The sequence below is a fragment of the Anopheles merus genome, chromosome 2L (genome assembly GCF_017562075.2).
Source record: "Anopheles merus strain MAF chromosome 2L, AmerM5.1, whole genome shotgun sequence".
In the NCBI taxonomy this organism is placed as follows: domain Eukaryota; kingdom Metazoa; phylum Arthropoda; class Insecta; order Diptera; family Culicidae; genus Anopheles; species Anopheles merus.
The window spans coordinates 43,641,376-43,656,032 of NC_054083.1; the positions used below are offsets into that span (position 1 = coordinate 43,641,376).

Sequence of the window (14,657 nt, forward strand, 5' to 3'; positions counted from 1 at the left end):
AAGAAACGCAAACAAAACAAAACAGATGAAACACAGAACGCAGAAAATGCACTCACACACACACGTACACAAGATACAGAAATTTAGCTTTTAAGGGTAAAAACAAAAAAAAATGAAACATGATGCAGAACAAAACAGAAACATGGAATGAATAAATTTGCGGCACGGAATAAAAGGAGAAAGTAAATGGTCACATTGTTTGCGTGTTTCTTTTTTGCTCCAATGACGGGGTTTTTTTTAATGTCACTGTGGTGGTGGTGGTGATGGTGTAGCGGACAGCCCATACCCGTACAGTTCTTTCAGGAAAAACGCATGATAAATCCAAACATGATAGATTGATAGATTTGGAAGCGAGCAGTAAGTATCTTTTTTAACAGTTGCAAAAGAGTCCATCGACTTCCAAACTCTACATTTGTTTGACTCGAAGTGAGTAATACGCATCATACAAATGTTTTCATTTAACAAAAAGTTATGCTGAACACATTCCGCAGCACAACTTACTAACAGCTCAAAAGTCCGTTGCTCACATTTTGAATCGCAGAACCTTATAACAGCTCACCAGCCACTGACTATAGTGCATAGTTGAATGCTGCATACTATAATTTCTACATTTTAACAACTTTAAAACTACTTTGCAAGGATTTAAATGCTCTCATTAATTATAATTAACCTTTTTCTTTGATATTTCATTCCATAATTCACCCACAGCTAAAAACACGGCCAAATTCATCCTTCAAAACGAACGACTTTCAAACCTGTCATCCCGAGATTGCGCACCCCTGGTGACACAGCGCGCTGCTGTCAAATGCGAAACAAGAAGAGCAAGAAGAGGGGCCCTCGCCTGTCAAGCAACGACGTACCGAAGAAAAACGCGAACCGAGACGGTGCGAATGTATTTCGGGGAATATTCTCGACGAGCTAATATTTGGTGAATTCGGTGTTATTTTGCGCGTCCCGCATACGGCTCCAGCTCAGTGCCGCGCGTCCCTGCACGCACAGTGTTTTTGTCCAGTGAAACGGCCCGGTACGCGCGACCACGTAGGCTGCTGCGGGGAAAAACCTACACGTACGTTTTCATCGTCTACGTCGCCGGAAACAATTGCTCGCACACAACACACTCACACGGGAGGGAGCGCCCACCGTGGAATGTGTGTGTTTTTGGTGTCGCCGCCGCCGTCGTCGCCGTCTTCGCCGTGATCGATATTGGTCGCTTGTATTGCACGGGCCAAGCAGTGCCGTAGTGCCGTGTGTTCCCATATGCTAGCCAGGCTTGTTACTCTCTGTCGCCCCGGATAGCCGTGTTTTCCTCGAGCAACTTTGTCGGAGTGTGGTGAGGTAAGGGGCTGAGGGTGCCCGTACAGCTGCCGTAGGAGAGCAGAAGAAGAAAAAAAACAAGGTTGACGCATACAAAAGTGTTGGAAAGGTGCGCTGGTGTGTGCGGGTGGCGTTCAGGTGTCAAAAGCAAAAGGGGTACGTAAATGTTGCACGGTGGACGGGCGGATGATTCTAAGCTTTTTTAGATGAGCAATTTGCGTCCGCTTCGGTCTGCACTCCGGTCGGAAATCAAAGGTCACGGCGGGGAGAAGGAAGCGCACACTCACGTACCAGCCATTGGACCCTTCCTATGCTGGCATCGTCATAACACACCAGCAGCAGCAGCAGTGCGCATTTGACGTATTTACGACCCCAACCGGATCTCACCGTTGACCGTGTGTGACTGGGAGGATGGAGCAAATGTGCTGGAGCTTTTGCACTGGTGCGCGTCATCCAATTTTTTGTCCCGAAAAGGGAAGCGAACAGTAGGCTCTGTCCTTCCTCCCGGGGGCATTATTGGTGGCGTTGGTGACAGAAAGCCGATGGGAAATTGCTCGAGAAAAAGCATCATTAGCTAACGTGTTGTCAACATTTCATCAGAACTTTCACTCTCCTCATTTCTCTGCAGGGTACGAAGAAAACGCGACATTAATACAGAAAGAGAGAGGAAGGGTGAGAAATCGTGTGATCGTCGTCATCTGTGCTCGACTCGGCCAGGGCTGGAGTTTTAGAGGGAACGGTTCCATCAACGCCACGCAGAAAAAAAAGCTATCAAAATGATAAATTTAAAGGTGAAAACCCTCGACTCACAGAATCATGACTTTACGGTCGACGAAGAGGTAAGGGGAATATGTGGGAAAACAGAGCGACAGTTGCTCCTCTCTAAACTGGGCTCATACCTAGCGTTTCGCCTCCCCCTTTTCATCGCCTTCTAGATCTCCGTGCGTCAGTTTAAGGAACAGATCGCGGACAAGATCAGCGTGTCGGTGGAGCTGCAGCGGCTCATCTACTGCGGGCGCGTACTGTCCGACGATGTGCCGCTGAAGAACTACGATCTAAACGGCAAGGTGGTGCATCTGGTGCAGCGTCCGCCCCCGTCGGCCCGCGGCACCAGCCTGAGCACGTCGGAGTCGGGCGGCCGGGATGAGGGTGCGCGTGCTTCGCGCCGCTCGCGAAGCAGCGACAACGCCTCCCGCACCATCTTTCCCAGCCTGGACGAGCTGAACACAATGTACTTCGGTTCGATGACGTCGATTCCACTGAACATGACCTCGACGGTAAGTAATCTAGTGAGGAAAAAATAAGCCCCCTACAGTTGTGAAAATGTTCACTGTTTCTACCTTCCTCTTCCTTCACGCAGAACGTTACCCAGATCCCGTCGGTCGGTTCGTCGTCGACGCTGTGCAACAATCGCATCACCGTCGCCCGCCACATGCTCGACTGTGCGGACAGCATACTGAGCTATCTGGAGAATCCGGCCCGCGGGCTGAACTACAGCGCGATGGACTACCTGTCGCAGCAGACGATGGAGTCGACCGTGTTCGAGGTGGGCATCTCGGCGGTCGGCGACGTGGACATCCCGCACAACCAGGTGCAGAGCTTCGTGAACGCGTTCCAGGGCGCGGTCAGTGCGGCCCTGCGCCAGAACGGCATGTCGAACGTGACGGTCCAGCAGCCGGACGGGCTGAACGGCTCGGTGCAGGTGTTCGGCACCGTGCCCGACTTTGCCGTGCTGACGCCACCGAACACGAGCGCCACGGCCACGCCCGCCCACGAAGGTTCGGGCACGAGCTCGTCCGGTGGCGGTGGCGGCGGCGGCGGCGGCGGTAGCAGCAGCAGTAGCATCAGCAGCATCAGCAGCGGTGGCGGTGGCGGCGGCAGTTCGAGCAGCAGCTCGTCCTCGTCCTCCAGCTCGTCGGAAACGAGTGCCGAGAGCCGGCGCCAGGCCCGGTCGGGGCTGAACGCGCAGACGACGAGCACGCAGACGCTCGGCGAGGTGGTGCAGCAGATGCGCTCGGTCCAGCGGCGCATGGAACCGTTCCTGCAGCAGTACTACGACATCCTGCAGGAAGATCCCGCGTTCGAGGAGTCGGACACGGTCGGGCGGGAGAACGCGCAGCGCGTGTTCGATCGCGTGTCGGAAGCGATGCACTACATCTCGCACGCCCAGCACGCGATCAGCGACCTGATGCTGGACCTGCAGATGACCACGCCGCGCCACCTCTGCTGCCGGCCGATACTGGTCGAGCAGAACGCGTACGTCAGCTCCGGGATGGCCGCCATGCCGGTAAGCGGCAAAAGAAAGCATTTCACCGTGTCACCGTTGTTTAATTATCCTCTTTTTTTTTTCTTTTGCTCTTCGTTCCCACACACACACACACACACAGCAGAACATCAATCTGGCCAACTTGCTGCGCAATCACATCAACGTGAATAACAACAACAATAACAACAACAACCCGGAAGTGGGCAACAACAATATACACGCGCAGCTGATCAACCTGGGCATCACAGCGCAGCCGACCTTCTTCGCTGCGGCCGGCGGTGGAACGGCTCCCGGTGCGGCGGCTGGAGCCACTGCGACGGCGAACAACACGATGCGCCCGCCGTCGTCGGCCCCATCCGGTGGCGGCACCACAGCCGCACCGTCGACGACCGCGCCCAACGGAGCGGCAGCGGCGGCGGCAAACAACACCGCGGCTCAGCCGCGGCCACCGAACCTAGGTCAGTCCCAAAGTAGACCACCAATGGCAGCCGTTGGTGGTGGTGTTGGTGGTGGTGGTGGTAGTGGTGACGGAGGTGTGCGAGGTAGCGACAATATGGTCACCTCCGTGTTCATCCCGCTGTACGATCTCAACAGCGTCCGGCGGCTAGAGCATGTTCTCCAGGCGCAACCAGTACCGGTCGCAGGTTAGAATTTCCCCCCCCCCCCCTTGTTGGTTTTTGGGGCTTTACTCCCGGTTACTACCACTACTCGGTTGATTGGTGTGTGTGTGTGTGTTATGGGTTTAATTGGAGTGCGTTTTATTCCAGTGGCACCACTAACCCGTGTATTATTGCAATTGCTCCTTCAATTTTGTAACTAACCATTGCTTAAGCGCTGTACAGAAACGTGTTAAACGTTGGATCTTCCTCATCTATCTATCCTCATGTGCATAAAATATGCTCTTTCTACTTTCCCCCGTTTTAACAACATCTTGGGTAGGATCTCGAATGGATCCTGGATGGATCGATAACAACCGCTTTGGGGTCCCTACGACAAAAAAAAAAACACTAACCCAAATGTATGTCTCATCCTCTCTTTCACATTCACCCCTTACCCACACAATGACACTCACCCACATCCACACACCCTCCCACATCAACACTTTTGTGTGCTTGCTCCGTTCTAGGTTGGCGCGACAATCCGGTCATCATTATGCGGGAGCTGCTGCACCCAAGGGCACCACGGACGGCCTCTGCCGATGGTCGCCTGCAACCGCCATCTGCAACGGCCGGCAGCAACACCCGCAATCGACCGACGGCCACAGCTACTACTACTAACTGTATGTTGTCGTTTTTTTGTTTGTTTATTACGTTTTTGTTCTAACACCACGTGTTGCTGCGCGAAGTGGGCGAAGGTGTGTGGCGGTGGCGGGGGTCGTAATTATTTTGCAACTTTCACCAACACACAAACATACCATCTACCAGGGAAAAAGGTGTTTTGAACAAAGTACAAATTAAAAAACGCTTCTTGTGTGGCATGCGTTTTCCCCTCTCGCCCTCCTCAAGCCCATTTTCAACGTTTATTTTTACCCAGGTGGTTGGATATTTTAACGTGGGATTGAGTGTGTGAGTGGGTGCGTGAGGGTTAATGTGTGTTAATTGAAGTTTATTGATTGGTCCCCTCAATGCTTTACCGCCTGCCTGTGTGTATCCCTTTTTGGGGTATTCAGCCCTTGATTTGGTGTGGTTTGCAATTGCAAAGGCATTTGCGGGAAATAGTTTTGTATGGGAAGAGTTGTGTGAAATAATTAAAACCCCTTCCACTGGTTTTCGCTCTACTATTTTGCACTAATTTGACGTTTGTTATATCTTCCTCTGTGCTTGATTACAGCGGGCACAAACAACAACAATAGTGCGGGCGGAACGCCGAACAATGCTGCAGCCGGAACTCCGAACAACGCGACCCAGAACGCCCAGATCCAGATGGCGCGTCTCATACAGGCGGTCGTCAATGCTGCCCCCATTCACACCGACATACACGTGCAGATCAATACGGCCGGTGGTGGTGGTGCCGGTGGTAACACTGGCAGCGGTGCAGCTACGGCTCCGCCTCCCACAAACAACGCGGGCAGTCGGGGTGGTAGTACGGCCGGTGCGGCCGCCGCCGCCGCCACCTCCACGACGGCACAAACCACAAATACGGGCAGCAGCAGCAGCACGGCCGGCGGCACAACCAACGCATCGACGGCCACCGGCGGCAACGGTCGCGGTGGGCCGGGCGGTGGAGGTGAGAATGTGGTCCACGTGTATCCACGCTTCGCCACCGTGACGCTGCCGACGACGTCCACGCAGACGCGATCTACCTCCCGCCCGCACGTGCACAGCATTCCGCCGTCCCATCTGGGCGGTGCCGGACAAATTCGCAACCTGCGACCGATGGCGGCCAGCATACTGAACACTTTCGATCGGTAAGATCGGCATCCTATCCGTTAAACCATACTGCAAAATTAACCCTTTTCCTTCATTTTCTTCTTCACGTGCAGGTTTTTGCCGTGCAACAGTCACCACATTCGTGACAATACCGGATCGAACGGGGATCGTTCGAGCGAGGGTACACCGAACCGTACCGGTTCCGGCGAGACGACGGCAAACACACCGAACGCGGCGCCCCCGTCCACCGAAGGAGGATCGGACACTGTTCCGATGCAGGATGATGGTACTTGCCCGTTTATTACGCTATTACCCAATGGCCGCAAAGACATACATTTGATTTGTTTCACTCTCTCTCTCTCCCCTTCACAACACAAACAGTCCGTACGGCAGCTGCAGCGACCCGGGTGAACATGTTCGGTACGCAACTGACCATGGGCGATCTGCAGAATCTTGTACCGAACCCGAACACACTGAACCGCATACGGGAACCGCTCCGTTCGTACGTGAACCGAGCGCTGTTTACGCCCGACCGTGAAGTAGACGAGCAAACTGTGCGTGAGGTAAGCCAACCGTGCAACCAATCCAGGCTTATGGTCCCCTTGCTGGGTGATTTACACTTATGTTTCTCGTGTTTCCAGGCAGGTGAAAGAATCATCAACAACGTGATGCCCATGCTGGTGCCGGTGGTGGATATCGAAAGCCCCGAGTTCGATACGCGTGCCTCGCTGGCCAACCTGATGCGCAGCACGTTCCCGTCGTTCATCAATCTGGTGCGCGAGGACAGCTCGTCCCAGTTTGGGGTGCGGTTGATGCGCCTGCTGCTCACGTTCCTGCGCCGCTCGTTCATGATACTGATCCGTGGGGTGGGTCGGGAACGGTCGCTGATGGCCGTCTCGACGCTGGTCGCGTTTGCGCTTCGCCTGCACAACGTGCCGGAACCGGAGCGGCTGGTGCGGCTGCTGATTAGGCCCACGCTGGAGAACAACTTTGCCGCCGCCGCCCGGCACGACATGTTTGACATTCAGCAGTTTCTAGTCATCCGACAGCCGGCGCCAGAATCGGCCGCAGCAACGGGAGCAGCAGCAGCAGCAGCAGCAACAGCAGCAGCACCAGGCACAGCAACCACAGCCGATGGTTCCGAAAGCCTTTCGTCGTCTAGCATGTCTTCCAGCACTGGCACCTCCAGCGGCCAGCGGGAAGCTAGTGTAAGTGTTTAAGCGTAGTAGGTGGATTATACAAATATCGCTTTTAACTGACGAAATTGTGGTGTAAATGTTACAGCCCATGGATGTCGATGAGGCGGAAACCATGTCCACGCCGGAGCTGGTGTCGGATATTGCCGAAATATCGATCTCCATCGAACCGCCGGCCATGAGCGTCGATCCCGCCGACACGGTGCCGACCAGCAGTTCGCCGGACGCTGGCCCAGCGGCGGGTAACGACGGCGAACTGGCTGGCCATGGCGACCGAACGCCACAACCGGCGGAAACACCAGCACAGGAAGTGCCGATCGTGACGTGCTCGCTGACAGGAACGGATCTAGATTTCGCCAATCGGCCCGTACCGCCGCCCCGGCCGCCCGGCGACGATGAGGAGCTGCCGACCGTCGAGTACGATGCCGAATCCTGGCATCGCCACTTCCCGTCCAACTGGTTGCCGATCATTACGCGCGATCTGGGCAGACAGCGGCGACAGGTAAGGGTGTTTGTTTGTGTGTTTGTCTCACTCTCTCTCTCTCTCCACGACTTATTATCCTTTTTTCCCCTTTCCCTCAGAGTCCTCAGGCTCCGTTTTCCGACGCATACATTTCGGGGCTGTCTTCAAAGCGCCGAAAGCTGCTGTCCGAAACGAAGCCGGCAAGCGACGTGCATTCGCTGATATCGGACGGCGTGCGGCGCGCCTTCCTGGGCACGGGAATCGCTCCTTCCAATGCGGTGATCGGTGCCAGCACCGCCGCCGCAGCAGCAACATCCTCGGGCGCATCCGGTGGCAGCGCTACCGTCGGTGCCAGCACTAGTGCTGCCGGTGTTGCTACTGGTGGTGGTGGGAGCAACACCGCACCCACCCGGTTCCGCACACTGGACGAGCTGGCCAACAACATTGCCAACGATGGCGCCCTGCAGATGTCGTACTGCGAAGCGATGAAGGCGAGCATACGCGACCGGCTGGCGAAGGACACCGACTACGATGCCATGCGGTTCCCCAACTGTTCCAAGTACTTTGAAAAGTAGTAATACACACACACATACACACACCGACTGGAACACGTGTCAACGTAGAGCGAGGCAAAGAATGGATGGCGGCTGGAAGTGATGGGACATCAATATGTTTTATTTGAATTTAATTTAGTTACGGCTTTTTCGACGCCCTAGTGGTGGGGGGCTTATTTGTTGTGCGCCAACGGCTGTACGCGCGAAGGTTTTGTAGTTCTTAGCAGTCCATAATTTAAAGAACAGCATGCTTTGGACGAAGGACGGTTGCTACTAAACGCGAAACAAAAAGCAGGTGTTTGTGTGACGCGGGCTGCTCCGTTACGAACGTAGTGCACCACTACTCCTCCCGCACGCGTACTAATACGGAACTTATTTAGCTAACAAAAAATGGATTCAGATTAGAAGAAGAAGAAAGAAGAGGCAGCGATTGTGGTGGGATGTAATGTGTAGGATTTAAAAGACACAAGGGACACGAGAAGCGAACCGGGCCCGGACCGCCGCGAACAGCTTTAAGCAAGATGGTGTGGTGGTGGGTGCAGTCAGTGGAAAGCGCTCACCCGACCATTCGGCCGCAGTCGCCGCAGGAAGATTGCATCGTTCCATCGTTCGTTTTCATCATAAAAAAAAAAAACAATCTTTGTACAGTTTTGCGATAAGGGAAGGGATGGGATAAAGGAAAATAGAATTGATACCCGAAGAGAAGAAATCAGCCCACTCCAGCCCACCATCATCACCACCAACCAGAGTTAATTATGTGATTTTATGCCAACCCTCCCCCGCACACATACACACACACATTTAGGAATGTAAATTCGCAAAACAGCCAGCCTAGCATTCAACGACTCCTTGTAAGAAGCTGAGGTAGAGATAGGGAGGGGGATCGTTTTCACTCTACTAATACAACTGGCCTTTCCCCCAGCGGGGAAACGCATTCTTTGTTCCTTGCATTACACAGCTAACAACAACAGCTTCTTTTTGTCTCATTCAATTTTTTGTTTGTTTGTTCACCTTCCGTTTTGTCCGCTGTGGTTTCAGCTTGCCGTTTTCTGTTTTTTTTCTGTTCGTTTGTTTGTGTTTAGTGTTTTGTACTTGTACTCCCCCCCCCCTCGCCCCCACGGACCGCGTGTGCAAAGTGTAGGGTGTGTTTAATTTTTTTTCTTCTTTCTGCTAGGGTTCCGTGCAGCAACGGAAGTTACGGTGTGAAACGGTTTGGGAGGGGAAAGAATTGGAATTGGATAACAACAAAAAAAAAACAGAAGAAACATACACTTTATAACCTACTCAAAATCTAATAGGAAGTTATAATAAATAAATAAAGCCTAGAGGAAAAGATAGCGCAAACTGATAGCGTCTGACGACGGGGGAGAATCAGCAATGATGACAGTTTTGCTGTATGTGTGCGACGTTGAAAGACGACCGATGATAATGATGCCACCTGGAATCATCGAAGTGTGCTGTGCAGTCTCAGTCAGGCATCTCAATTGAGATGCATTCTGGAATCTTAGGATGTAGGTAAGTGGCCAAATAATTTTGATTTATTTTTATCATTTTTTGTGTATTACAGTTGGCGACAGAGACATAAATAGTGAAGGAGTGGAGTCTTGAAAATTTAAACGAACGGCTGCAATGGGGACGGATGGAAGCGTAGAATCATTGGAAAAGGACCTATGTCACAAAGCATGATCATCGAAAAACAGAAAATCAACCTCCAAAACCAACACAAGTTACACAAGCATTCACGGTCACGGCAAAAACAAGAAACCGCACCAAACGAGACGGACAAGATTTTATGATAACGGCAAACTTTGCGGACGAGATACAGCAGAAAAAGGAATGTTTTGAGATCATTGTTTCCGTAAGGTTTCTGGATGTTTTGCAATATTTTAAACCGAAAACCCCTAACCAAGAAAAGCAAATGGCAACTAACTTGCACACCCCAATCCCGGTGCGCACACGCGGCACAGAAATACTGATGCGAAGGCGTCAGCCTGTCTATTTTCGATCGATCGACGTTTTTCGAGCAGCACAAACGCCGATGAAAACAAACGCAAATCATTAAAAGTGTGTGCATGAGGGGGGTGATGGGCCTGCACGAGCCACTTGAACGACCAACCCCCGGCTCCTCCGGTACCAAACAACCGAATCGAAATGCCAGCAAAAGCGGAAGGAGTGGACGAGCTGGACGATGACGTAATTCACTCAAACACACACACACACACACTGGGAAGGAGACACGGGTGGACATGGCCGATCGCCGCGGTGGATCTTGGACAGTGGGGGGAGCAGTCGTGCTGGGTGGAAAGCAATGGTCAATGGTTTTCCATTCATGCTTTCCGCGCGGAGAGCGGCTTATCAACCGGGCTCGATCATGTGATCGCCATGTACCCCCCCCCCCCCCCTCCCCTATCGCAACCGTCCCAAGGGGCGTGTGTGTTTGTTCAGCCATTTTTCGCGTTTCACTTTGCGTGGAATGTGTGGAATGTTAATTTCTCAACGAAACCATCGTCTTTGGGCCGCGTTGGGCCTTTTTCTCCGCTGCACGCCAGTCGGGCCGTCGATTCCCGGTAAAATGTAGAATGACAGAACTTGAACTTTGATTTAGGCATTTGCCGCGTGCGGGTGCGGGGGTGTGTGTGTGCACTGACTGACGTGATCGGTGCTGGTCTCTCCGACTGGCACCGTCAAGAGGGTTCGGTTTTTGCGTGCCTTGAAATTGTGGAATGCTTGACTTGAAATGGGGCGAAAAATAATGCTCTCAATCATCTGGGGGAGAAAAAAATCCCCCGCTAGTCCCCCCCCCTCCCCCCTCACCTGGACACGATTAATTAGCCTAATCGTCGTGTGATTCACTCCTTCGGCACCTTTTTCTCCTGCTAATGATCCGGTTTCGTGCTCGAACACCGGTACACCACCGTGGAGGGGGTGGAGGACGGGCCACTTATTAATACCAAGGTGTCATCGGGCCGCGCCGGGGACACATTTTTCACCAAAAAGGAAGGGGCGGCAGCAGGAGCAGCATTATTTTTAGCCCATTTAATCACAAACTCTTCCACCGAACTCTTCCGGTGTGGGATGGCGCGGAGTGGTGGTAACTAAAATTAAACACCAATCGATGGATGTGGGGGATGGAGATACGCGCACCGGGATTAAATTTGGAAACTGGTGGTGACAAAAAATGCGAAGAATGACAAACATTTTGGACACAGCTAGCCAACCGGCACCTTTGCTTCGGTTGTGGTGGTTATGGCGCCATGGTCGCGCACTTTTTCTACTTGTTGTTATGACAGGTTTACGAGCTTATTTTGCCTGAAGAACACACACACACACCGATCCACAGATTCTTTGGGGTGTATTTTTTGGAATATTTGGGATCTTGTTGAGAAAACACGGTACGCATAGTGTAGGTCCAATGTTGTACCTGTGTTCCACCATGTCGAACAAGTATAGAACAAGTCATCGACAGCAGTTTGAGTGGTCACAACAACACCGGAATGGTGTGGCTTTAGTCCTTTCCTGCGGTAAGATACCAACTGATCTTCAGACCTGTGTCATAACCCATTTTATCTGTCACCAGATAATATTCATGTGACTGCTTAGGTCCTCCAACTCGTGTTAAACCACCACTAGGTTCTTCGTTAACCTCCTTGGAAGTACCTCAGCGTACTTAGTATAGACTACTGGATCATCGTCCAGTTGTGTCCAAAGTAGTTTAAAGTACCTCAAACTCACTTACAATGGCACTGGATGATGTTCCAAGGTGGTTGGATGTACCTCAGTGTACTTTCTATGGCACTGGATGATGTTCCGAGTGGATTTAAAGTACCTCAAAGTCATGGAAGTACCTCAGAGTCCCCATTGAGACCACCGCCACCCTGCTTCCCATAGTGCCGTTTTGTTGCCCAATTTCTCAACCGTTCCTTAACCTTACTCCCCCCCCCCCCCCTCACAAAGCGCATAAATCAATAAAAATCACACCCAGCAACATTAAGAACGAAATCACGACACGCATAGCTCGCATTGCTCGCATTCCAGAGTTCAGGACCGCGGCTGGCGCTGGTAAGCCTGGGTGCGAGAAACCCTCAAGAATTGTTTGCACGAACGGGACCTCCACGGGGGGAGCACGCAATGGCGCCTCCGGGGAGTATGCTGGATGCCACAGTTGGAGGCGCCAAACCCGCTCGGTATGCAAATTAATTACCGTGACGAGCAACGAGGGTGGACCGGGACCGGGGTGCATGATTGGAGCATGATAAATAAAATTAATTTGATGCTATCTCCCGGTGGTGGCGGAGAAAGAGAGAGAGTGGGCTGACAGTTCGGGCTGCGTGGAATGATTTGACTGCAAGCTTAAAGTTATGAAATCATCGTCCTGGCTACTGTGCAGAGACAAACATCCACATGCAAAGCGGTCAGAAGAACTGATGCTGGATGCTGAGGTTTTTTTTTTTTTTTGCTACGTGTGTCTTGCAGACCTGCAGGTTATGATCCAAAGAAAACAAACATGGAACGTTCGGACGATCGTCAGGGTGGTTTACTGCAGGCGCCAGCTTTCTGCAAGTGGTCGATGGTGGTTGGCGCCTGCTTGTTGGCGCCCATGCTGCTCGAGAGACCCGGTGGGAGGTCTCCCGCGCGGCTTTGGGGCTTGGATTTAAATGCATTTGACAGGTTGTTTTGGTTGGTCGAAAAGTTCAGGAATATTAAAGAAACACGAACACACCTTGATCATTGCTTTGGCCGAATGATCGTGGGGTAGGAACGTCTCTATAGTGGGCCAGAGCCAGTGCGCGCTCGACCCCAAAACCGTTTGGTTCTTGGCAACCAAATCCAGTAAAATCTGGTTTCCTCTAAGAGCTGGACGAGTTCTCGAATATTCGTAATAGGTGAGCATTTGAATGGTGAGGATTTTTCTGGAGTAACAAATCAAATTAAGCAAAAAACTTGTTTGAACCTTATTGCCATCTACCTACACAAACATGTAGGTCGATGGAGTCCTCTCTTATGCTGGATTATGGCTAAGGCGTTAAAAACTAGCGTGATCGCTTTCTGAAGGGAAAAAAAGAGAAATCCTGTTCCGGTTGGAAAGCTCGACCATTACCAAATTCAATAAAAATAATGCTAAATCTTAGAACATTTCGTTTAGAATTCCTCTACTAAATAAGGAAACACAACAAGGTGGACTTGCACGTTAGTGGAGAGTGAGCGAGTTCAACTTCTCCTGGCTCTATACGGACTGCAAATCATCTGGGGCAAAGGTGTCAAACATAATTATTGTTGCACATGATTGTCTTGTTCTTTGACAACATTTGTTCGATTCAATTTATTTTTTTATTTATCAAAAGCTCGTTTTGGAATGGCTTGGAATTACTTTCACTATACAAATTCAACTAAAATTCCTACTCTAATTACTAAGCTGAATTGCCACGCTATTTCCTATGTTAATTCCTACGTTGCACATTTACTACCGGGAATGGTTTGTAGACCGGGACTGGAACTGTATCCGGAATAACTTCAGGCACAGCTCCAGAGAAGGAATAAAATCGGAACATATTTCAAGACCAGTATGAGTTTATCATGGATTCCAGTACTGATATGAATTCATGATCGGTTCCTGTATGTGGGTTCACGATCGGATTGGTATAGGTTCAGTATTAAGTCCAGGAGAGGTTTGGTTTTGGTTTTATATCTTTCCATGGGTCGTCAGATCCTTATTTAAATAGGGGTTTGAATCCAATAAGTTCAGTATACATCGCAGAGTAAATGGGATGTATGAAATTAACCATGTAAGCGAGCCAAATTAGCTAGTTGGATGAAAATATTACAAAGACATCTGTCTGGAACACTCTTGAGAATTTTCAAATACTTTTCAACGCCCGCTTTAATGTTGATCAGTTCAGGATTAACGTTATGAAACAAATGCCAAAGGCAGAGTCCTAACCTACAAGAAGATTGGTTTATTTAACACCTTAACTATTAATTAAGGTATAATTAACAGTGTTTGACACATTTTACAGTACAACTAGCCTCAGCAATATCATAACACACGCTTACGTTAACTCTGCTTAATGAATTCTGAATCTGATCAATTGCTACACCGCCTAGGAGGCAAACTCTACTTGCATCTAATTTAAAAAAAAAACCTTCCAATTACGTCCAGCACGGTTCGACACCCGTGCCAATGCCGGTTGGAAGTGGCCGGTGAGCAGCGGGTAGGCACACAGCAGCATCAATTAACTCATCGGCCAGAGCTAGCACGAGTAACAGAGACACACACACACACACGAAAAGGAGAGAGGCAAAGAGCTAAAACGGCCAACATTAGAGAGAGACGGAGAGTGAGAGCGAGTCCGCCGAGAGCAAGGATGCTCCGGTGGGCTGCCCCCGTCGGGTGGAACGGGAGCCGGGTTGTGCGAGAGGAACCGCGGCGCGGGATTGCGCGGGTGATTTGTTTTTCCACCGGTTTCTTAAAAGGAAACGGTCCGTTTCGCTCGGCGC

General features: G+C 51.1%; 1 protein-coding gene across 4 annotated transcripts; it reads left to right on the forward strand.

The window, feature by feature from the left end:
- The first annotated feature begins 804 nt into the window (after positions 1-804).
- On the forward strand, positions 805-9,506 carry LOC121592047 (large proline-rich protein BAG6). 4 transcript variants are annotated; one of them, XM_041913285.1, is made up of 12 exons: positions 805-1,470; positions 1,943-2,153; positions 2,250-2,591; positions 2,675-3,601; positions 3,702-4,038; positions 4,707-4,859; positions 5,411-5,987; positions 6,063-6,235; positions 6,331-6,512; positions 6,591-7,157; positions 7,234-7,647; positions 7,728-9,506. In XM_041913285.1, exons 2-12 carry the CDS (start codon positions 2,091-2,093, stop codon positions 8,181-8,183), a joined length of 4,191 nt encoding a protein of 1,396 aa, XP_041769219.1. In that variant the 5' UTR covers positions 805-1,470; positions 1,943-2,090; the 3' UTR covers positions 8,184-9,506. The 4 variants fall into 4 exon arrangements, with proteins under 4 accessions (XP_041769219.1, XP_041769221.1, XP_041769220.1 ...); XM_041913287.1 differs by having other exon boundaries at positions 3,705-4,038; XM_041913286.1 differs by having other exon boundaries at positions 805-1,335.
- Positions 9,507-14,657: the final 5,151 nt, after the last annotated feature.

Bases quoted from the DNA above. Each gene is read 5' to 3' on its own strand.
- LOC121592047 (XM_041913285.1), top strand. From the start codon at position 2,091: ATGATAAATTTAAAGGTGAAAACCCTCGACTCACAGAATCATGACTTT. The intron at 5,988-6,062 runs GTAAGATCGGCA...CTTCACGTGCAG, and splicing joins ATACTGAACACTTTCGATCG to GTTTTTGCCGTGCAACAGTC. The intron at 6,236-6,330 runs GTACTTGCCCGT...CAACACAAACAG, and splicing joins TGTTCCGATGCAGGATGATG to TCCGTACGGCAGCTGCAGCG.